General features: G+C 36.4%; 1 protein-coding gene across 1 annotated transcript in view; it reads right to left on the reverse strand.

Moving 5' to 3' along the window:
* The window catches only part of Nedd4 (E3 ubiquitin-protein ligase Nedd4), a 105,806-nt gene that overhangs the window by 37,201 nt on the left and 43,539 nt on the right, over nucleotides 1–25,066 (reverse strand). The window contains exons 6-8 of the mRNA XM_089101850.1: nucleotides 19,916–20,049; nucleotides 17,439–17,538; nucleotides 2,975–3,299 (exon numbers count right to left, since the gene is read on the reverse strand). Of these exons, the coding sequence (XP_088957976.1) occupies nucleotides 2,975–3,299; nucleotides 17,439–17,538; nucleotides 19,916–20,049 (559 nt within the window). The remainder of the gene's footprint in view (nucleotides 1–2,974; nucleotides 3,300–17,438; nucleotides 17,539–19,915; nucleotides 20,050–25,066) is intronic.

The following is a 25,066-nucleotide window of genomic DNA, read 5'->3' on the forward strand; positions in this document are numbered from 1 at the left end:
TGAATTTTAATTACATTCTTGTGTTCAGCCTCTCTTTTTACTTATCGTTGATACATAATGTTTTTTTCAACAATCTTCCAGATTTTTTATTCAAGTTCCTCCATTTAGCACTTTTGTTGCCGTAAAGCTAAATTAAATGTCAACTCTATTTGATTAGTAATTTTTTTACGTTATTAAATAAATTAAAAACACATTTTTAAACTGAAAATACGGAGCAACATTAAAACTTAAAACAAACAGAAATTATTACGTATATGCAGAGGGGTACCCCTCCCATAATACCTCGCTCTTCACGCTACTATTTTTTAGTATTTAATAAAAAAGAAACTTGTTATTTAAACTGCTCTTGTGTTTCAAAAGTCGCTCAAAGAATTGGGACAATAAGTTAAATTTTAGCGTAAAGAGCGAGGTATTGAAGAGGTGGCATCCCCACTCATATGCGGAATAATTTCTATTTTTTAGGTTTTGATATTGTTCCTTACTTTCAGATGAAAAAAAAACAGTTTTTATTTAATTTAAGACCGTTTTTCAAACGATCACGCGACATCCTCCTCCCCCTAAATGATAAATTCCCCCCATCCCACGACAATTAATCAATAGGAAGTTCCTCTCGCGTAAAATCCCCTTCCCTCGGACAATTCCACTCACGCATAAGATCCTTCCCCCATAAATTGTTTTGTGGACAATTCTGTCAGGAAAAATATCTTTGGCTTACTCTCACTTGAAAAAAAACACTTGTTTTTCATTAAATTTCTAATCTTTTTTAAACCATACCGGAAATACCCCCCCCCCCCGTGGAAAATATTTCCTGGAAATTACCCCCCCCCCCCAATGGAGTTCCTCCAGCGGAAAAGTCCCCACACAGATTCTCTCATAGAGAATTTCTCCACCACCCCTGCCAATGGAAAAATTCCCCAGACAATTCCAACTCCTTTGAAAATTTTCAACGTGTATAGTTAAGTTGAAAAAGAGAGAGTAAGACAAATAAAAAGAATTAAAGAATGACACTAAGAACTAATTAATTTAAGAATTAAAAAGAAGTAAGACAAATCTTGCCCTGTGGCGAGTTGAGAATTTTGGGAGTGCAACTAGAATGTTTTAATTCCGAGTATTTTTAATCCTGGAAATAATAGCAGGCATGTATCTCACAGCAGTCTATTCCAGTATTTTCTTTGATTAACTTAGTATGCTACTACACACTTGTTGGGTTAACCCACATGTGGTGGTTAAACTGTCAAAAATGGGTCTTTACACTCCTCCTCCATTACAAACTATTAAATTTTAACGTCAACTTGGTGGTGTGACTGTAGCTCAACGACCCTTTAATTATACCCCACATCTCAACCCTCATTCTACTCAACCCATACTTTGTACTTTTTGCATTTCTCTTCAACCCCTATTCAACCCTATGCTTTGCACTCTTGCTTCTTTTCAAGAAATGGGGATGGGGGTTCAAGCCCAACCCCCTGTGGATGCCCTTGCCTTGGTGTATAAGATTATTATCTTGATATTACTGCTATTTTTGCTCTGCTCGCTGAAAAAAATTTCCCATTTTTGCCACTTGACATATCAGGTGATTTCTCAAAAATTTTGATTATAAACTGCTTTTAGTGTAATCATAAATCCGATTTTAAATATCTGTATTTGATTTCAAATGTTCAGGTTTTAATTAGACAAACATCTAGTAACAGGTAACTAGGAACAAAAGTAGCCTACATCACATAGGTAACGCGAGTAAAGAGTAGGGGGTAAAAGATTTTCATCACTAGTAATAAAAAAAGCTTAAATAAAAGATCCAAAAGGAGCAGAAATAAAGTGATATAATGCTTAAACTTAAAACGAAAAAAACGTTAATGTGAATAAACAAATGAGACTCAAAGACGAATAGGAATTAAAGCAAATAATCCATCAATCATGAAGATAACAGACACTACTATGGGTTAATAGATGAATACTAAAACGAACAGAAATTAAAATGGACAATCAAGTCATTCTTAAAACTAACAGAATTTACCACAAGTAAAGAGCCCTGTAAAACCTCTAAAGCCAGCAGTACCCTCCCCCTAAGCATTCTAAAGGCTAGAGTGTGATTTGCATTTTGCTGAAAACGCTTGGTAACAACTGTGACCATTATTAGAAATTTTACATACAACTATTCTTCGTTAACATATAATTGTTACAAAGATTTTTTATTCTTAAGGCACAAACAGGTCTTTCACTTTTTCTGACACCACATGATTTTCAGCTCTCAATAAAAGCGTTTTTTATAATATTATCTACTTTCGATCGCCGGATGGCCAGAATCACCAAAATTGCACGCAAAATTCTCTAACAGTTTCAAATGTTGCTGTGAAAAAAGTTATGAAATTTTAATCTCAAAAATCAACAAGTTGAAGGGAAATTAAAAACATGGACATTTCTTAAGCAAGAGATAACTGCCAGTGACCTTTGTTTTTTAAAGCTTTTATTATATTTATGCTTTTACTTTATTATATTTTTGAAGAAAATGTCACTTCAAATCTTTATTTGGATTCAAAGGTCCCAAACAAAGGTCCAACAAAGGTCCAACGGTTCGTGTATTTTCCCCTAAATCCTTCATATAACCATAGCTAGGTGGACTTTTAGCTTGTCTTAAAAGGAAAAGCACCTAATCGTCAACCCTAACCAATCAATAGGCACTACCGTGACTCGAGTCAGCGACCCTTCACTTGTGAGTTTAGGACGGATTCTAAGGTCCTGTTTGTAAATTATTGGCCGAGTTAATATTCTTCTATGAATTATTAGTAACAAACTTCAGTTAGGTGACTGTTTCCGCGGGCTAACTAACACCAAATTGCTATTAACAATTAGGACAGCAGAAACCGGTCTGAAATCATTTCCAAACCTCAGGTAATAAGCTAAAGCGTATAGTAATCTATTCAAAGTTGATGTGTCTAGGGTTATATCAGAACTGAAGAAGAAAGGCAACACTTACTATGATCAATAAAGAAGGTTCTGCCATCAGTATGAACCCTTTCTTCCCATCCAGGTGGCAAAGGTCCGAGATCATCTTTAATGGTTTTATTTTGTACAGGAGAATTCGGTAAGGGACTTGCACTACCCGTCCGAGGGTCAATCCAAGTTGTTGTTTTAGTAGTATGGTCAATGAAAAAAATGCGGCCACTACTTGCAACTTGAAGAGTCCAACCTGGTGGCAATCCTTCCTCTGACAGTTGTTGAGGAGTAAAACTCCCACGGTTCGGTGACTGCGGTGAGCCAGGCAATGATTGTACAGGCCTTCTTCCCACGGGACTGTTGGTCTAAAACAAAATTCAATCACAGCTCAAGGTTTATTATTTTTTCAGTCGGCACATAATTATTATTGTTGAATTCATAAAAAAAAAACACAAAAACAATCCATCCAACTGTAAATCTGTAGACTTAAATATAGGAATAATTATGAATCAACACAAAATGATTAGGAGAAAAGAATTGAGGAATATGCCCCAAAATATTGGAATTCCATACCCCCTCCATCACCTTTATATTATTGGAAAGCGAAGTGCTTCCAGAAACGAGAACAAAGAAATTCTACCTATTATAAAAACCTGTTCAAAGCAATTAAAAGCTAAGATGAACCAAGCAATTCATAGACCTAATTTTCACACATACACCTTCGTAAAAAATAAGAGAGAAATCCTGTCTCCAGGTACTCAGATGCAATAAATTAATCTTAGCATTTGCTTTCTACTATATGCACCAGTTTTTTTGTTTTTTTTATTTACTAGTTGAACGAAACTTAGACAAATAAATATAAAGTTACGTTTCAATGGGACTTGAATGAATTCAATAACAGATACACAGCAACTAGTGAACTTGTTTAATGTCAATACTTATGAACGAAGTTCAACTAAGCAAAACTAATGTTATTCAGTGGAAAAAAAACTTAAGGATCCGAAGAAACCGAAGATCTTCGATCCTTTCAGGGAGATCTGTGTCATTCCAGCGAGCTATTAAAGAAGCGGAACTTATTGAAAAACATAAAACCGGCAGCACATTTATTAGCAGACGATTGAGGTTTGGTGCAAGTATCTTTCTTGGCTCCCCTAAATTTTTTGGTAGGTGCCACAAATGGACAGGGTCCCTTGATTCTCCCCAATTTTTTCCGACACTTCGCCAAAACTCCGATATGGAGCACTGTGATGATTTTCACATTACCTTGAGGAAGCAGATATTATTTCAATTGACTGTGAGAAAAGGTAGAAAAATAAGCTGCCTGAAGATCAAATACCCCCAGAATCTCGCCAACCAACGGCACTTGTGGTGGCCCTAGAAGGGGTACTTTTTTCTAGCCCCTACAACTATGTTTTTGTGTCAAATAAAAGTAATGGTCAAGATCTGAAATAAAATTAAAGAACAGAAAATAAAAATATCTTGGTATCACAACAATGTATTTGTGTTCATCAACCACTTATAGTTCAAGTTAAGTTACAAGGTTACAAGAGGCATTAAACAACTCTAAAAAAAAAAAAAAAAAAACAAAAAAAAAAAAAAAAAAACAGCACAGCAAACTACAAGTAAAGAGAGAAAATGTTTCTATGCAAAAATGTTCACACCAAAAAGACCCCTACCGTAGGCAGGATTATCACTCTTGTGAGGTATCACCAGTTTGACCAATTATTTTCCTTCCTAGAAATGTTTTGATTGCTAGTTTTGTATGCCTTTTTCCATCTTGTCAAGCTTTTTCTGTGCTTTCAAGTCTTTAAATTCACCTTTTCAAGGTCTAAAGCAAAACAAAAGCGAAAAGAAAACCCCCGAAGAAACCATAAGGAAACAACAAGACCCGGAGTTCAAGTGAATTTTCATATCATGGATCTCTATTGCCATCTAACATCTGCCAGTTAAAACAAGTTGGTAATACTAGAAAACAGTTTCTCGTAAATACAAGTTCAAATACATAAACATATGTCTTTGAAATGTATTCAGACGCAAGAGGAACAGAAGGGGGATAATTACGTTTTAGCATTACGAATTAGGTATTTTCTAATCTTCTCGTTATTTACGTCAAAAACCTTCTTGAAAAAGGTGAAAATCGCAAATCAGATTCGTAAGTGCTAAATTTTAGGTACGAAACGGGTCAGGATTTTTAGCCCAGATACACACAAAAATGCGAATTATGTTTTTTCATTATTTCTTAAGAAAGTGGGGAGTCAAGAGTCAGGACTGAGGGAGATGTATACTTTCACCAGAAGATGTAATCAGACTTTTATGACTATCTTTTAATTGCAATATAAAAGATTTTTACACCGTCTTGTAGAGAAAAAATTCTGTACAACATATCAAAAGTCCCCAGAAATCCCCTTGGCTGAACAGGGAAAAAAAAGGGGGAGGGGGGACGGGGAAAATTGGAAAAATTCAGGGGCAGATTTATTGTGCGCTTGAATTTCACGTCTGCTCTTTTTCTGCGCGGAGAAATCGGAAAAAGAAAGTTATGTTGTTTAATCGCTGGACTTGGTTTGGTTTCCCCTTTAGCGAGGGAAGGCGAGGGGGAAAACACTATCCTCGAGAGTTGTGCGATATGGCTGGTCAAAATGTTGCCCCCAAGGTTTTTTGACACGATGATTTAAAAAAACATTGTGTTAGATTCATATCTTGCTTTTCTGCAGTGTGTTTTCACTGTAGGGGAGACAATGCATCGGGCCTTCGGAGTACGTGGGCAGATTTACTTCGACTATATAATAGAAACATAAGACAAAACTAAATGTGAAAAATTAAACAAATCGGGTAACTTTGGTAGTCACAGCAAAAGATAATTTACGGTCTTGATTGAACTAAAATAAGCTCAAGGATTTGTACTAAACATCGTCTTCTTCACCGTTATCAACAAAAACATCTTTATTGGAACACGCAATCCCTTGGCAGTCTTTGTAAGCAAGTGTGCAAGGCAATCCATTTTTTTGGACTGTCAACTGTCACAGTTGGAACGCTTGCAGCTGCAACGAGTCACATTTAGCGGATGAGGCGGAGTAGGTCCGATGTCTGTCATGATTCGAGTGAGGCGTCCGTCACGAAATCGCCAACTCCAGTCTTTCGGGTCGAGTTCTGACGCAGTATTACGCCATTCCATTACCTGATAGAAGACTGTATAAGAATAAAGTTTCGCAACCGATGGATTTGATGGAAGTCTCTCTGGGTCCACAAAAGCTAATGTCTTTGAACTGTTTAGTTTTTCAAGAAAAACCCTGTACTTAGCTTTGCTGAGACCCTCCCCTTTCTTAGCCTTGTAGAAACAGCAAATTATTTTCACCGTCTTGCTGGACTTCTTCCTTCGTAGAGCGCGAATTAAGGAATGCTTCACAGTTATTCCTAAATTCGTCATGGCATTTCAGGAATGGTAGGGCAGCCTGCTTTCCTATCCCAAACAAATGGGATGTCGTGTTGCAACCAAGAAAAGCGTGGCCAACAAGAATAGAGTGACAAACCTGTTCCAGCGATCTTTTGATAAAGTTGATGTGTCAGTATTTAGTTGACAGCACTCTTGACTTGGTACTGGTTTTGAAGTAGAGACTCCTAGCTTCTGGAGGCAGGTGATGGAGGAGAAGGGTCAATAAATCAGTGTTGTTCTCGACTACTCCGGCTACCCTTTCCTTGGCAGTATTAACACCTGTAAATGCAATCAGAACGCCCGAATCTCTCTCTGCATGAAGGAAAGTGAGGCCGGCTTGGACAACCTTCTTACCAATAGCTCGAATAATGTTCTGCTTATTGTTTGGATTCCGCAAGAAGTCCTCCTTCTTTCTTTACAGCTTCACACTCAGTAAGAAATCGACGGTCAGAAACTGGATACCTTTCGTTCGTCTAACCTAGGTGACATCTTCAGTAGACGGGCCTTAAGTGTAACAATCAAAGACGATGAAAGCATTTGAACACTTCTGTGTTACGAATGAAACATAACTGTTGCAAATCTGTTCGAAAGTGTTTCCTGTTTTCCATGAAATATACAGGAGCAGCCATCCGCCATCGATCACGTATTTTTCCGGCTCTTTTGATAGGACGTTCACAGGTTCTGCCTTTGCTAATTTCCAAATAGCTTTCGCTAGCTCCGCTTTATTTGCTGTGGCGGCAGGCTTGACGATTCGAAAAGGGCAGTAGGGTAGCTTGAGAGTTCGAATCTGAGAGTTTCTGCCATATCCCCTCCGGCTGTAGTTGCCGCTGCTGCAAGACGTAGGAACAGAAGACTTGCGTCAATTTTTATGTCTTCATCGTCAGCTTCAGAAATGTTGCCTTAATAGGCCATCGTAATCGCTTTGCTTTTGCGCTTGAAGATGTAGCGATCGACATCGCCGTCGTCCATTGACTTAAGAATTTCTTTTCCTATCGCCTTTACTGCATCCGTATTGACAGCCCTTGCTGCTGTCATACCATTCGATAAATTGCGCAATTGATTGCAGTTGTCGTATGGAAAGGACTGCGCAAAAAAACCTACTAAAACCTTTACGTTCTTTCTATCCGAGCTGGTCTTGCGGAAATGTGCTGGTCAGATGACACGTACTCAACGCTGACAAGAAACTGCATAAGCTCATTAATTTCAGCTCGCACTGGCATTGACATTGTCCAGATCAACCTTTGCGTCTCACTCGTTCCGTTTCCCCTTGTGAGTCCCATTCTTGTTTTCAGTGACCTCATCAGTACTTGCTCAATTACTAAGTCGGAAGAGAGCCCAGCCCAAAATCTATCTCTTCTTCGAATGACAAACATCCCATCCGCGATGTCTTTACACAGCTTCTGGTTACTTTCTTTCAGCTCTTCCATTTGCTGAATAAGTATTCTCACCGATTTCGTATACAGGTTGTGGCCTGCAGCTGCAAAGTAAGGGAGCATCTCAGAGAGTGCTTGAAGATACTGCGCCCTGTTTCCAGTCCGTTCTGCCCTGATGGCCTTCGTAAGCACTTCGAGTATTTCTTAATGCTGAAGCCATATTTTGCGGTCCTGTTGTTATGCAGTGTGTCTTAAAACTCCATTATTCGTGTTTGGATTCGACGCACTACGTCTGCGTTTGATGCATCCTCATGGGTTACTTCCTTATTCAGCAGAGCCTTACATATTGCCAAAGCTTCTACAAAGTCACAAAGTCTTAATGACTCGCACGTATGTCATCTGTGCAGTCGAAATCATACGACTTGCAAATGAGAATGATATGCAATGCTGAATCTATAAGCTCGTACGCTCTCATGGCTCTTGAAACAACCTTACCGCTAAGGATATGCTTAATGGTGCTACCGGCATAAAGGCATTCGAGCAATTATTTTATTCCTGTTTCCGTCATCAAGTGTCCGATCGCTTCAAGAAAGCTCATACGGCAATGGAGAACACTGGTCATTGGCACTGCTGCGTTGACAGGACTATCAGCAGGCTCAGCATTGATGATGTTCACCGCTTTCATGTACAAAGGTTGATCGGAAGTAAGAACTGGTACCATTCCGTGCTGGCGTGTTTTATCGGAAATACAACGTAAGGTCGTGTATACACAAGACAGATCGGGGGGATTATAGTCGATCATAGGCAGAAAAGCAAGCAATTCAACCTATGACCCAGGTTGAATTGCTTGCAAAAATCCACTCCATCCAACCCGTTTCGTGTCATGTATCCAGCTTGCATGCCATAGTAGGTCAATGCCGTCAGTTTTATAATTGAAGGTGATGGTCGGGATGTGCTTGTATACAAGATTATTCTTCTGCTGGAATCTGTTTTAGAAGAAGAAAGGGTCTTGTACAATTTGCTGGAGTAATTCAAGGTTTACAACTGCTCTTTGAATTATGATTGGAAATTTGGGTAGCCTTGTTGTGGCAGTAGCTAGCATGCCCATCCCATGGAAAGTACCTTTTCCGTCGATAGTGCAAATGTCATGGTCGACATTGACGCCAATGAAATTGATGAAGGTTTTAGAAGTCATCCCTGGAAATTCTGTACCATGAGTTACTGCAGCAAAACGCTCGAATCGAAGTACTTCAGAGTAAGAAGTAGAAAAACTTAGCCTATTCAGCTGATCGATGAGAAAACGTGAACCAGATTGCTGGTGTAGCTGGACTCCAAGGTATACTTGTAAAGGAGCGAGCAAAGATTGGGGACGTCAAGCCTGCATTATGGCTTGACCGATTGAACCTACCAATAGGTAGTGCATCTCCAGCAAACAGGAAAAGAGATGCACCACGGAATAGGATATTAAACTCTCGTCAAAGCAGTGTTAGAGGGTTTTAAAACTGAGGTGATATACCTTTGTATCATCTCCAAATTCTGTTGAGCCGTTTGACTATCTTTTCCCTTTAGAGGATATCTTGATGTCCCCCTTTTTTCCCCTTGTAACTGGAAAACGGGGGGAAAGGCTAATGATAGAGCAATCAAAGTAACATATTCGTTCTTCTTGCACTGGGAAACCCCAGAAAACAAGTCTTGTAGACTGCTGTACAGGACCTTTATTTCCCCCCTGTAAGTGGGGAAACGGGGAACAACTTATTCCACAGCAATAAAAAACGCATATTCGATCTTTTTCAACCCAAGAGCATCAAAAGTGCCATTATCAGAAGTAAACACTACTGTTCGTAGATTTTCGTGTCTCCCTCTGGATTTTCCCCTTTCCCCCCGTTTTTCACCCTGTTCCGCCAAGGGATTCCTGGGGACTTTTGAAATGTTGTACAGAATTTTTTTCTGTACAAAAAGGTGTAAAAATCATTTATATTGCAATTTTGTCCCAGATCGTCGATTTTTCCGTAGATTTACTAGACTATGTATAGAATAGGATAAAATAACGCAAGCATACAACACTTTGTTGTTTCATTTTAGAGACTTAGTCGAATTGGCATCAGAGGCACTAGATGATCAAAATGTATTCATATTAATAGGGTACTAAAAATGCAGAGTTGCAACAAATTATACTAGCCTTTTTTTCGTTGCTCTCTTATTATATACTCAGGGAAATTAAACTAACAAAGCAAATCCTTCACTCTTAGGCTACTATAAAATTCCAAAAATTTCAAGTTTAGCATACAGGTACGCAGGGATGTGCAAATTATTTCTCGGGGAACACCAAGAATTTTATAATACTTCTCAGTCTGTTAAATGTCCCATATTATTCTCAATATTTTTTTTTGTCACAAAGTAGTGAGATGACCTTCTCCCCCCCCCCGAAACATATCCCCATCTGCGTACCCAAGACTAAAGGTCTATTGTTTCAACCTAATCCAGATATATTTTTAGACATCTTACTTCACTATCATCATCTGTCACCGCCTCTTCCTCATTATCAATAAGCAATGCAACACTTTCATCATCTGAAAAATCAAAATTCTCGGTATCGAGTACAGTTTCAACAGTAGGGTATCGAGTTATGAATCGACAGAGGTCAGTAATTAGAAATTGCGTTTGAGGCACCTCTTCTAATGAATCTAAAGGGGCGTAACTAAAAGATCTTTGGTCTGATGTGCTGTGGTCGTTTGGTTGAAAAGAGGTTTGCAAGGTAGAGTTTCCAACCGTATCACGAAGGTTAACATTAACATCTTGGGTGGGTAACAAGCTACCATTAAGAGATTTAGAGAAAGACGTACTACCTAAGGGTCGTTCTTCTTCTTCTAAAAGTAACAAAGTGGTACTACCATCTTCCAAAGCATTACTATTCTTAGGTGGATTTATACCTTTAGAGTACAAAGGGAGAGAAGAGGGTCCTTCTACGTAAAGGGGTGCGTTTTTTATACATAAATCCCCAGACAGAATGGGGGTCTGACTACACTCATTACTTGGAGAGGGTATATGCTCAGATGTTGAAGGAAAGGGTGTGGGGTCGTGGGGTGTGGAATCGGGAATATCAATCGGGATTGAAAGGCAAACAGTGACTCCTGTGTCGATATTTGTCTCCTGTTCTACGAACTGTTGCATGCATGTAAAAAAAGAAATGAATTTGAATTAGAATCAGAATATATTGATGTTACTACTGTCAGTAGCATATTGTGGGTATCTACTTGTATACTCATTTCCCACCCAATACAAGTTACAATTTCTATTATCATCACCAACTAAAAATTTAAAAAATGTCCTAAACTTAGTTAAACTAACACTAAATAAAATCATTTATTAATTTCGAATTTTCAGATCATAGCACAAAAGCCTGGAGTTATAGAAAGCAATAAATTACTTTTTCATACTTTTCCAATTTTCAACCCCTCGACTAATTAGGTCAAATTAAAGTCAGTATTATCGTCACCAACTATGCATTTTAAAAATATCCTAAATTTAGTTAAACTGTTTCTAAATAAACTTGTATATTAATTACAAATTTTCAGAGTCGTAATATATTTGATTCTTAGACCTATTATATGATTAAACAGCATATTAAGATGTAAAATAAATACAGAATCTAAAAATATTCTGATAACCTAACAGGAGAGTAAAAACAAGGATACGAAGCTTATTCAGCAAATCACTCTTTTTAAATAATCACATTTTGTAGTTGAATCACTGCTTCCATAATCCCCATATTTATCTCATAAGAGAATTGGGCCCTCCAAAATCTCCCGGAAAAATAGCATTAACAATACTTGACGATTTGTATTTCGTGGTTATGCTTGTGTATTTGCAAAAAATAATTTTTGGGGATCCCATAGATCCCAATTTTCTTTAGAAAAATGTGTGGAAACTACCAAAAAAGTAAGGGATAGTGAAAGCCAGTGAGTATCTAGTTGAGGGGGGTTTACCAGAATTTGAGTATCCCCCCATCTAAAAAAAATCGTTGTCTAGACTCTTAAAAACGTAACAGGACGCATATAAACATATTTTTGATGTGTTTTAAAGTTTTTTCACCCCCCCCCCCCCGAAAGCACCTCCCCCTTAAAAAAAACCTTGATACGACCTTGACAAAAGCACAATAATCCACACTTCCACTTCAACTTGAATATAGTGGCTTCATTTTGGTATGCTAACCTAGTAAAGAAACTGCATGATGTTCTTTGAGCTAAAGACAGATTTTTTCCCCCAGTTATAAAAAATTAAGTTCTAGTTAAAAAAAAATTTGTTTGCAATGACTTGCTTTGCAGCCAAAGGACAACGTCATTCTCCTACGAGTTCATTGCTTGGGATCTAGCCTAAAACAACACACAAAAATACTTTCTGCAGATTTATATATATTATGTTGAATGTGCATAAAACACAATCGCAAAAAGAAGACGCTCAGAAATATATCATGCACACAGAATTCTGAGCAAAAACAACAGGATCCTTAATGTTTTAAGCGATTTATTATACCTACTATGAAGTAAAATAAGCCTCTTCAATTACATGCATATGCATAAAGACCCAATAGTTATTCGTAGGAGCATAATAGCTCAGTTCAAAAAAGTGCTAAATATTTAGGAGCGATTAACTGTGGAAAAGCTAAAATCTAAAAAGAAAAGAGCCATAATAGACTCCCAAAAAAAACTCCCAAAATTGAAAATGAGGAAACACAATAAAAGACCATTCACCACCCACTGCCAAATCCCAAACAAAACAACTGTAAAATCATGAAGCGTAAATTTACATTAAAGCACCATATTTTATGCTGGTTTTTGCTAAATTTTCAAATTCAGCAATCATACTATATAGTCAGGGCGCCAAGCTTGGCTATCTCGCTTATTGCAAGAAGGAGGTACGACGGAATGAGGTTATTATTAAACATATACCAAAAGATAGCCTAAAAACGCTGATATCGAAAATGAAAACGGCACTTTAAAACAAGAAGAGGAAATCTATTAAATTTGGATCTGAACTTCAGATTTCCCGAAAAGTGCTATTTAGCGAGCAAAAGCCGCAAAAACAGAAGTAATTTCCCGGTAACCTTTGTGTTATTTTGACTGCTGTTGTTTTAGTATCAAGACCGAATCAAGAGAACAGACTGAATTGAATGGCATGTTTATTTCTTAGCTATCACATCAGGTCCTAAAATCCAAATTAACTAAATAGCGAGTAGACATTATTGACAAATCCAATTGTAGGTAATTTGGTGGTAGTGCCCAATGTCGCAAATATTTTTTAGCTAAGCTTTGATAATTGATAGCTTTTAAGATATAGTAGGTGGAATATAGCTACACAGGTAGTAATTATTTAGAGCTATACAGAGGGCGTCATTGTTTAGTGTAGAAGTTGCTAGATGGCTTCCTTGATTTTTTTTTTTTCACGGAGCGTAAGAGTTTCCAGTCTTACTAGTTTCCCATTCTCTTGGCCAACATCTATCTACACTCTAAATTGCTATATGTGATGATATTCCACAAATTCAGCATATAATCCTGCAAGGGCTTACCTTTGCCCTAATGAAATTCCATTCCCACAGTCATAGCTCCGGGAAGCTTGAATGGACAGTCTTTAGGGACAATGAACTACTACTGCCAACTAGTGGGTGGTGATGGGAGCAGCAGCGTCCCGGGGAGAAGTGTGTTACCCCTAAGTTTTTGCTCATTTAGTAAATTTTTCGTCAAGTTGTTATTTATTTTTATTTATTTTCGTCCATTTCCAAATTTGGTGATTTAGTGTGTTGATCTGGTTCCTGTTAATAGCCAAATTTGGTAGATCTTGTAGTTCAATCAAATTTGGATGCGATTTAACATGTTTATTTGTCTAATCATTTTGTAATATCAGGCTAATTTAAGCTTTTGTAATCACAAAAAAAAAGTATGAAAAAGAAAACTCCAAGGAGAAAAGATACTTAATGCTAAATTAAAGAGTTCTGCAGCTGCGTGGAATACTGACATTTACTTCTGGTCACTTAAAAGACGGAAATGACAGCTCTGAAATCCTAGATTTGAAAATTCTATTCTGTTGTGAAATTGATTGTCCTTAATGAACATCAGAAAATTCTTGGTGCTTCACGACATAGCATTGCTTTCTAACGTTATTTTCTTTCCTTACAACTTTCTTTTCTTATTTTCTGAGAAGCAAATCTTTCACCTAGTCTGTTTATTAGTAAATAAACAAAAAACAAAAGATAGTTTCTAATATTGATTTTTTTTTTAATTTGGACCCTTCAAGGCATAATGTTCGGTTTTAAGTTATTTGCTTCTCTAAAATGTGTATCCAAGAGGCAAATATAAGGCATATACACTTTCTAGTGATGTATTTCAAAATTAGTGGCGCTTCGGGGCAGAAACTACTCTTTCCTAACAATTTTTAAACTTGTAAACTTTCATTATTTCAGACGGTTTTTTCACTATATAGACTAGTTGGCATAGTTGTGATTTTAACAGTATGCATTCGCCACACACACCTTCCCCTCCATAGAATAAGTAGTAATGACACCAATACCTCCTAGGAAGTATAGGGATTTCTTGCCAATTTTATGCCTTTTATAAGAGGTCAACCTGCTAGGAGGGATAGAATCTTCGTATGCTATGTTAAAAGGACTTTTACTACGAATCTCGTAGGAAAACTTCTTAAGTAAACAACTCAGCTGCATTTTGTAGCTGACTATTATGATGGAATATTTGAAGACATTGAGGGTTTTGAAGTCATTTCTTTGAAAGACAGTAGTGGTTGCCATGAACGGCGTGGAAACAGGCCTGGAAAATCCTTTTCAATTCGATCGAGTATGGTTCTCGACAGCTGGGACTTTATCATGCTTGATATCCAAAGCAAAGCAAAGCTTATAGAATGCATGTTTGACCTTTGGACCGATACTGACCGCAAATTACTTGCTTTTCCAGTGTGCCTATCAGGAGTGTTTTGAGGTTTAGCTGGTCCATTTAAATTACGTCCATCTTCCGACACTACCAACCGGAAAAGCTTTTCTATTAAAGTGAGTAGCATGCATGAAGAAGTAGATACCTGAGTTACTATCTACACGAGTGTCTGCGCCTCAACGGGGTGCAGGGATATAATTGTGGAAGCAAATGGCGGACAAATTGTAACTATCTTGCTTCAGTCTTTTAAGACGATTGAAAAACAAAGTCATGCCACCCCTAATGTTTTGTTTCGTTTGCGGGACAAAGTCATTTCAATCACTGAACTTGCAAATTGACTCCCACCGTCTCTAGTGAATTTAATTGCGTTTTTGCACTGTTTCACCGGATGTGATACTGTGAGCTTCATTTTCTCCAAAGGAAAGATCAAGATCCTTAGAGCAGTTGTGCCGTGGTTACGTCGAATAGCTGCTCTTACTGAACATATTTTCGAACGAATTGACCAAGCAGTTGAGCTTGAGGAAGATATTATGAAGCTGCGTTGCGTGATTTTGATCGCCACATACAGAAAATCACAGGAATTTTCGAGTTTGAATGACCTACGCGTTCACTTGTTCCCTTGCCGGAAAACGCTGAAGAGCCTGCCTCCAACCGACGACTCTTTTGCGTCACATGTGAAAAGGTACATTTACCAGTGGTCCGTTGTGCTGCAGGCCCTTATGCCGCGCTCCTCATACCTTTCTCCACTTGATTTTGGATTGGAGATGAAGGACAGAGGCATAGTCACGATATTGTGTGCTCTTGCTGTGGGGAGCGCTGCGAGGCCGTGGCTGATTCAGACAGGGAATAAATGTGCGTGACTTAAAATGGAGGGATACTAGGAAAAAAACCGTAATGAATCTGGCAATGTGAGCATTAAATAAATAGTGTTAATTCTAACTTTGTTGAGTTTCTTAACCTGCGTCATTGCTACCATTTATTCTAACCAATCGTTTTAGTTAGTTATGAAGAAATTCTATGGCCTATATGCTTTTCTGTCTCGTATTTGCGTCGAAAACTGCGCCCCGAACTTTGTGGAAGATGCATTTTCTTGCATAATACACCAAAATATAATAAATGTCTCATTTCGGAGTGTTCCACCCCTCGCAAGCAAGTGCCGTTGGTATTTTTCGAAGCACCATGGTCGATTTAGAGGGGGGGGGGGGTAGGCTAATTTTCGTACCAGCCTCATTCCGCCGTGGTATGTTTCACATTTTCAACACCTGGCGCCCGGACTAATATATTTCAGTAACACTAACTATTCACCAAAGGATTTTGAGATTTTTTCCCGAGGAAGAAGTTCGTCAATATATTGTGAAATATATTTTAGATTTTTATGTGATATGTGATGATATGTGAAATATATTATAGATTTTGAGATTTTTTCCCGAGGAAGAAGTTCGTCAATATATTGTGAAAGAATTTCACAATATGAGCAAATAAATAAATTTGTATCCTATACATTGCAAATGATTTTTCAATCAAAACTGCCAATTTTGGCACAGTGGTAGAAGGGCATAAGTAAGGCGGGTCTAACTCAACCCAACCGAAAGTCATATTATTTGGTACTTTAAGCCAAATAGGCTGTAAGATTGCCTAAAGCCAAATAGGCTGTAAGATTGCCTTATCATGAACAAGGAAACATCTTTCAACTTTGAACCAAAACAGAAACAAAGCGAAAATTCGACGACACGAAAATCCCTTATTTCATTGGTCCACTTTAAATCCAACTAATGAAGTGAATTCCAACTCCGGTAATAAGTTAAATTCTAAGTTCTTTTTCTTTTTTTTAAGAAAAAGATATTTTTAAAAATAAACAAATCAACAACAAACCCATAGTTTAAATCTTTAAACAAAAGAACATCGAGATTCTCCGCGCAGACTTATAATCTGAAATTTTGGGAGGTTCTCGGTTAGAGATTCTTCCATATGAAGTTTTTCAAGCTACGTCGTTCAATTCAAAAGCCCCCCCCCCCCAGATTAGTAATCCAAACGTACGAATTATATGGATACTCATAGGAGCAAACAGCAAGATTTCTAGGGAATGATTTGAAACTCCGAGTACAAAATACAACAGTAGATGTAAATTTTCAACATTTACAACGCAGGCTCATCCCACGGAAATACCACTACCCATACCCTTTTCCTGCGAGTGGGTATGCTTAAACATGTTTATTCTTAACATGTTAATTTCATACTTAAACATGTTAATTTCAAACATCGACATTCTCCCCTGACAACTTAATATGGATCTAACAAATTACTGAATCAACGAGTTTTACAGATAAGGATAGGAGAACACAGCTAGAGCTTTAGCGGGTGGTTTTAAAACCCCTTATTAAAAAGTAAAGAATTTCAAAATTTTCAAACTTGAAAATTTGAGATTGAAAAGTTTCAAAATTTTACCGACAGATCCCCCGCAGGGTTTCCCATGACCTGTATTCCTTTCTCGTGTGCAGTGGGCTTCAACATACTAATGTTAAACCACAACACCATCACCTTACTATTTATTCTGGAACTACAAATTACATGATAAGCATAGGAGCAAATAGCGAGTTTTAGAGGAGGGAGGTTGAAACTTCACAATGCAAGTATACTATTACGTACATATTTTGATGATTTGCAAAACAGACTCTTCCTCGGGAATTATCACCCTCTATATCCCTCTCCTGTCTGCAGACATGAATATAGACATTGATTCCTCTCTGACATAAAATTTCTCACCTGACTATTTGATCTGGATCTGTCGCCTGATGATTCGTCAACTTGAAATCGAGGCTGTTGTCGACTATCAGCACTTGGTGTCTCAGGCCCATTGGAAAACCTATGGAAAACAATTGTTACCAAACGAAAGAAAAATACAAAATTTTTGAAGAGGGTATGGTTTATCTAAGAGTTTTTTTTTTCTGGGGCGTTCAAATAGTTGAGGATAAATCCATTTTTAAAATTTGTTTAGAGAGCAAATATAGAGTTGAGTTGTTTCCGCTAAATTAGTAGCAATCAAGTGAAAAATGAAGTGTTTGTAAAGTGAGAAAATGAGGGGATGAGTGAGTTGGTTTGTGAAGTAAGTAAGTTTCTAAAGAAAGTTAGAAGATAAAGTCGTAGCAGAATAAGTAATTGAAAAGATGAAGTAGTGGTAACGAGGGTAAAAATGTGAATTAAGTGGGAAGATGAATTAGTTGTAAAACTGGAGCAATTATAAAGTAAAGCTTTACATGCTCGGAATTTCATGAAATCACGAACAAACTTTTCCAATCTGGTTATATAGAAAGATTAAGAAGATACAAGAATAACCCCTTTTTTTATCATGTTGCCATATTTGATCTGATTGACGAAAGGTTTGAGGACCGTCATTGTTGCAACCTTTTGTCAATATTAGTCATTTTAAGGTGCATATCTGGCACAATTCACAACAAATCTAGTGCCTTTTTTCGTGCATCACTACCATATTTCAAAGATAGAGAAAGATAGTCATTTCAAAAATACAAAAGTCTGGTACAGATAATAAGAATATTTTTGCCCATCCAACTATTTTGATCCTACAACATTTTTGGTTTATGGTCACTCAAGATTTCAAATAGCAAATCAACTCTCTAAGGAATAACAAAAAGAAATTAGTTCAAATTTTTGGTCTATGATATTCCACTCAAACTCGAAATTTTTGAACATGCAGATTTAAACGCCTAATAACACAAGGACATTTGAAGTTCAGGTTGAAGTAAAGTTTAAATAGTTTTTTTTTCTTTACTGATTTCTTTCTCTAACAAATCGAATCGTTGCTGGAAAAACTACAGTTACTATACTGTAAACACAAAAAAATAATACATGGTTGCATATATTTATCAGTTGACACTTTTCTGCTATTTTTTGGCTTCCTACAAACATCTTGGGGGACAGCAAAGCTTAGTTGGCAATGCTGAATTTTTTCCGAGATTGCGCTTTTTTTGCATTTCCACGTTTCTGAGAATTAATTGTCACCTAATAAATTTGTTTCTATGGGCCAAGATAAAATTAGTAGCTAATATTGTTATTCAACAATTGCATAGCAGAAAAAAGCCAATATTTTTTCCTACCAAGCACACTTCTGACATATATTAACAACAAAATGGGTTTAAGAGTTCGGACTGTCAGTATAGAAACAAGCTTCACGTTGTTCATTCTTAACTTTCTCAAGCTACTACAAATAGCGATATACATGTTAATTTCCAAATATTATAGTTGTTTTAAAAGATTGAAAACGAGGTAAAAATTTATATTAAAAATAAAATTTTTCTAAGTTAAGTAAAGAGCGAAGTTATGACCAAAATATGTTGCTTTGCAGTCTTAACTAGTGCAAACTAGTTAAGGCTGGTTAAGACATCTTAAAAACTAGTGCAAATAAATCGACCCTTCTGAACAGAATGGTTATCTCAAAATTTTGATCGCGGGACTTTGGGGAAAAATGAGCGTGGGGGAGGGGGGGGGGCCTAGTTGCCCTCTAATGTATTTGGTCACTTAAAAAGAGCACTAGAACTTTTGATTTCAAATTCAATAAGCCCTCTCCCGACTTCTGCGATCACTGGTTCGATATGATCACCCCTGAAAAAAAAAAAAACGCATCTGTGATCTTTCTTCTGGCAAAAAAAGAAGCAAAATTCCACAATTTTGTACATTGGAGCTTGAAACCTCTACAGTTCTCTGGTATGCTGAATCTGATAAAATGATCTTCATTAAGATCATTTGATGCTTTTTATGTGTTTCCCCCCTTTTTCAAAAATTGGGCAAATTTTCTCAGGCTCATAACTTGCAGGACTTTATAATACATTATTATCAACAATATTTTCTTTATCAATAACATAAAATTTTATAATATAGAATATTAATATTGTAATATTTTATTTATAATATAAAAATAATTATTAATAACAACATATTATTATTGACGATGTATTATACATCGTCCATATCGTCGCTGTCACGCCAGAGGGTAGTATCTGGTATTTTCATGCCTCTAGGATAATTTCCATAAAACAATTCCATAAGAAAAATGCCATATATAACCTTAAGATGTGACAGCAATGACGTAATATATTCTTGTTTAATTATCTAATAACAACCATGATGCTGCAGAGTTGTTGGCAATCAAAGGTCTATATGACAACTTTATAAGCTAAGCATACACCTAAGATCTAGGTATTGGCGAAAATCCAAAAAAAACTTACGTTGGCCTATCCCACTGTGTAGTTCGTGTATTGTGATCCACATAATATGTCCTGCCATTATTATCTAACCGTTCTTCCCATCCAGAAGGCAAAGGAGTTCTTTCTTCCTCTTCACTGGCAGCAACTATCTGTATCTATAACAAATAAATAATCTAAATGAATTCCTGTTTACCCATAACATTAAGTGGGTTTTATGGAGTGGTTAGGTTTTCAAACTCCATTTAGAGGGTAAGGGATTTTGCAATCTCGAAAAAAAAAAGAAATATTTCACTCGTAAAAGAGTAGCATATAAATTGATCATTTTGTGGCAAATTAAATTGCCCAACCAGTGATAATTTTGTTGGCAGTGATCATTAAGAATCAATTAAGATACAGGAGACAGATTGGACCTGCATAAAATCCATTAGGAAGGAAAGAGAGAGGATTCCGTCAATGGTTGACAAGTTAAATTATGGTAGAGGGGGGGGAGATCAGGTTTAATATAAAATCTGGAAAACATTTTACCCAAAGAACCATGTACTTCCATTGTATCACACAATTTTTCAACGCAAACTTTTGCACTCTTTGCATATTTGTAGGCTGCTACAAATATAAAAATTACAGCTCAGTAGTGTAGTGGTTAGGTATTCAACCAAAATCTCGAGGATATTAATTTGATATGCGTAAAGAAAGAAATATTTTACACGTAGAAGAGAAGCCACTACAAATTTGTTCCACAATGACAAGGTGTAAATCCAACCTTAGAAGACACTCCATAAAAAATCAGGTTATGGGACACATTCGGATCCGTGGACAGTTCTCACAAAAATCCTTTAACGGCAATCATTTTCCAAAGTTCTGGATGGGAGCGATGATTTCAGTTTTTAATTATCAGAAAAACAAAATAGTTTATCTTTCCTTACCTGGATAGTAATTTAATTATAATCTATTTGACCTTTGATTAGATTTCTCCAAAACCTAAACGTAAAAAAAAACACCTGCATTTAAGCTTACTATTTTTTTTGGGGGGGGGGGGTGTAGAAAGAAAAAGAAAACAGGAAAATTATAGCACAATATATGATCAATGAGTATTTTTCTAACAGTTCAAAAAGATTTGGCAGAAAAGGAAGACAAGTGTGCAAAACAAGACTGGAACATAAGTGTGCAAGACTATGATAATGACAGTGGTCAAGTATGGTTCTGGGAGGTGGGCGCTTCTAAGGGCAAACGAAGATTTGTTAAATGTTTTCCGAAAGTATTGTTAACATATAGCTTAGATACCTGTTCGACTGACCATAAACAGGCTGTACGAAAAATGTTCTAATCCCTCTTTCTAGGGTTATAATGAGAGAAAGAAAGGTGGAGATGGCTAGACCACGTTTTACGGAGGAAAAATGACAGATTGACAAAAGTTGTTCTTTTTGGTCATTATGTAGGGCTAAACTTAAAGCAGGTCGTCCCGAATGGGACGAGAAGAGGTCACAAGGACGGATTAAGTGAATAGAGAGTGAAGCTTTAGACAGATTGTTGTTGTAGAGGAGCAACCAGAGCTGTCTCAGGATCAGAGAATTGTTATTAGTAGCAGTAGCATTTGCCAATTACCTGTTAAAGCACGCCTATCTCAAAATTTAAATCAAATCTTTTTTCAGTATTTTCGTATATACCTTGGTAAACATAAGTACAAAAGCTCAACACTCGAGTTCATCTCTGAGAAAGAAAATAATAACTAACTCCACCTAGCTTTACCCAAAGATATCAGCAAACCAACAATAAAAACCTAAATAAAATATAAATTACAGTTCTTGTACTTTTTTTGTATATACTTTTTTTTAAGTTGATATAGAATAAAAGTAAAACTTTTGCAAAAAGGGTGCAAATATATAAGTGTTTACATTTTCAAAACAAATATTTATTTTTTATAATAACCTTACCGTAACTACTTTTCAATCAATAACGCATGGTTAAAAACAGAAGAATACTTTATTTTTTATTTTATTTCTGACTTATTTATTTCAGAAATATCTTGTTGTGTCCAAATAAACTTCAATCTCGAATTGATATTTCAAGTCTACTGGTGTGAGAAGTGACAGGAAAATAAACAGTTAAATGGTAATTTGGAAGTACAGGTTAGGTTTTACAAATAGACGAGTAAATACCAGTTAGTATCGTTTTTAACTAATTATGCAATACGAATATACAATATATAATTTGGTTTTATCCCTTTTTTGACGTGCATTCAACAGAAAGACGATTTGACGTAGAAAGAGGAAGAAAGAAAGTGGCCTTTTTTTCAGTCAAAGTTTTTGCAGTCAAGTAGGCTAAGACACAAAACATAAATGAATAGGAGGGGTGCGTCTTCATCGTGTTATTTTGAAATCACAAAAAAACATTATATTTAAAATGGAAAATAAACAAGAGCTGAGACCACACTTGCCAAGCATTTTAAAGAAACGAAATGAAACAAAAAGAAGGAGATTTTTTGGCCAAGGAACAAATTAGGAGGACTGCAGATATTTCACCAAAACAGGCTATATAAAATATATAAATGTAAATACCCTATCAAAAAATTTCTGAGACCACACTGGCTAATAATCATAAAACGAAAAAATAGCCAAAAAAGAGAAAAACGAGGATTATACAAGCCAGTGAAAAATGTGGACTAAAATGCAAATATTTCGGTCAAGACCTCCGCTTTACCGTCCTCAGTGTACGATAATCAAATAAAAATTACTAATAAAATCCAAGGATACTAAAAAAAATCCAAACCTTAAAACAAAGCCAAACGAAAGTTTAACGACCCTTTCCATGTAACAGTGAAAGGGTAACTGAATATAAAAAAAAAAAATACAGCACTGAATGGGACTTAAATTTTTTTATTTATACAGAGCATTTTTTAAAGCTAAACGCTTTTCAGGTAAAACATTATCACAGATTAGTTTAGGTTGGAAAATTTAATTTTTTTTTTTTATTTAAGTAAAAACGATCAGAATTAATTAGTTCTTTATAAATGGGGCTTAAATAGGTTTCTCCAGTATCTCTATTGATAGCTACCTTTCGGTGAATTTACTTTTTTTTTTATTTACTCAACTGCCTTCCTGAAAACTTGGATGAGACCTTTAACAGGGGCAATAATGGAGGTGTTATCGAATAAAACGAAATGGTGCGGGTTGTCATAGACGTGTTGAGCCATGGCGGAATCAATTGTTTGAGGGCTTTGACGTAGCTCCATAGCTTTGTTGATTGAGGACCTGCGTTCCAAAAATATTTTTCTCAATTGTTGGTGGGTAGTTTCAGCACAGAAACAGCCGTAAAAACAGGTGACCCTATAAACATCATTGCCCGAAACGGGGCTCGCTATATATTTCCCGGTGTTAAAATAGCACTGAATTTTATTAGAATTTTTGAAGGTGACATTTAAGTTATGTTCTTTAGAATTCTTTGCAGTTTGTCACCTAATTTGTGAAAATAGGGCAAAACAGTAAAGACTTCTTTATCATCCACTAAAGAGATGACATCCGTTTGAGGTTGTGGAGATGATGAATCCTTTTCTGCCTTTTTTCTATGATGGATTCCAGTAACTTGATGGGATATCCATTGCAAAACAAAATGTCCTTCAGATAAATCAATTCTGGGATTATATGAGCTTTTGAACAAATTCTTACAACATGATCAACTAAAGGTATAACCGCTCTCTAGGGCTATAATGAAAGAAAGGTTGAGATGGCTAGGGCACGTTGTGCGGATGAAGGATGACAGATTGCCGAAGATTGTTCTTATCGACCAACCGTCTAGGGCTAAACGGAAAGCAGGTCGTCCTCCGCTGGGGTGGGAGGAAGTCATAAAGAAAGATTCAAAGGAAATGGGAACTTCGCGGGAGGGTCTAAAAAGGGAGGCTTTGAACAGATTGGGATTGTAGGTTGTGTTTTTGATAGATTGGGATGTGTAGGTTTGCTATAAATCGAACATTCTTTTAAAAGTGCTCTGTATTAATTAAAAATTAATATTACACAAGGAAGGTGGTTGGAAGGCTCCTCTTTTTACACAAGGAAGGTGGTTGGAAGAGAAATGCAAATACCTATCATTATGTGCAGGTTTGCTATAAATCAAACATTCTTTTAAAAGTGCTCTGTATTAATTAAAAATTAATATTACACAAGGAAGGTGGTTGGAAGGCTCCTCTTTTTACACAAGGAAGGTGGTTGGAAGGCTCCTCTTTTTACACAAGGAAGGTGGTTGGAAGAGAAATGCAAATACCTATCATTATGTGCAGGTTTGCTATAAATCGAACATTCTTTTAAAAGTGCTCTGTATTAATTAAAAAAATGAATTCCCATTCAGTACTGTATTCTTGTTTTTATTCAGTTACCCTTTCACCGTTACATGGAAAGGGTCGTCAAATTTTAGTTGTGCTTTGTTTTAGGGTTTGGAATTTTTTTTATAGCATCGTTGGATTTTTATTAGCAATTTTTATTTTATTATCGTGCACCAAGGACGGTCAAGCGGAGGTCTTGACCGAAATATTTGCAATTAGTCCCCATTTTTCACTGGCTTGTATCATCCTCGTTTTTCCATTTTTTATTATTTTTTCGTTTTATAAATACCCTATTTTCGTTTTATAAATACCGTATATAGAATGTATTCGACCCACAAAGAAACGATGCATGGCTTAAAATAATGTTGTTTGGTGATTGCCCATATTAGTATGCTGGCGAAAAAGGCTATGTAAGATATATAAATGCAAATACCATATTGCCCATATTGAATGTGTTCTACCCACAACAAAACGATGCGCGTAGACCGCTTAAAAGAACGGTGTCTAGTGATTGGCTAAATGAGTATCCAGCCCACAAAGATTATATGAGATATAGAAATATAAAGGCTGTCTTGGCTGTATTTTGGCTAAAAACAAAACATAACAATTTAAATAGGGCTTAAAAAGTGTTCTAGCGTTGTTTCATGTATTCTGAAATATCAAAAAGTTAACCAAAGCAAGAAAACCGAAAGGTTATCCCAAGAAGAAAGAAAAACATTGTCAAAAACAGGGAGAAAAAGAGTTTTGCAAAAATTTATGAACTATTCTAATTTATTCATTGGCTCAAAAATTTGAAAAACAAATGTGCTGCAGCCTTCAGGGAAAAAAAATATTGCATTGAAAAAAAGAAAATATAAGAT

This window comes from Artemia sp. Qi Xiang Cuo, chromosome 15 (assembly GCF_049724085.1).
Source record: "Artemia sp. Qi Xiang Cuo chromosome 15, ASM4972408v1, whole genome shotgun sequence".
Classification (NCBI taxonomy): Eukaryota; Metazoa; Arthropoda; class Branchiopoda; order Anostraca; family Artemiidae; genus Artemia; species Artemia sp. Qi Xiang Cuo.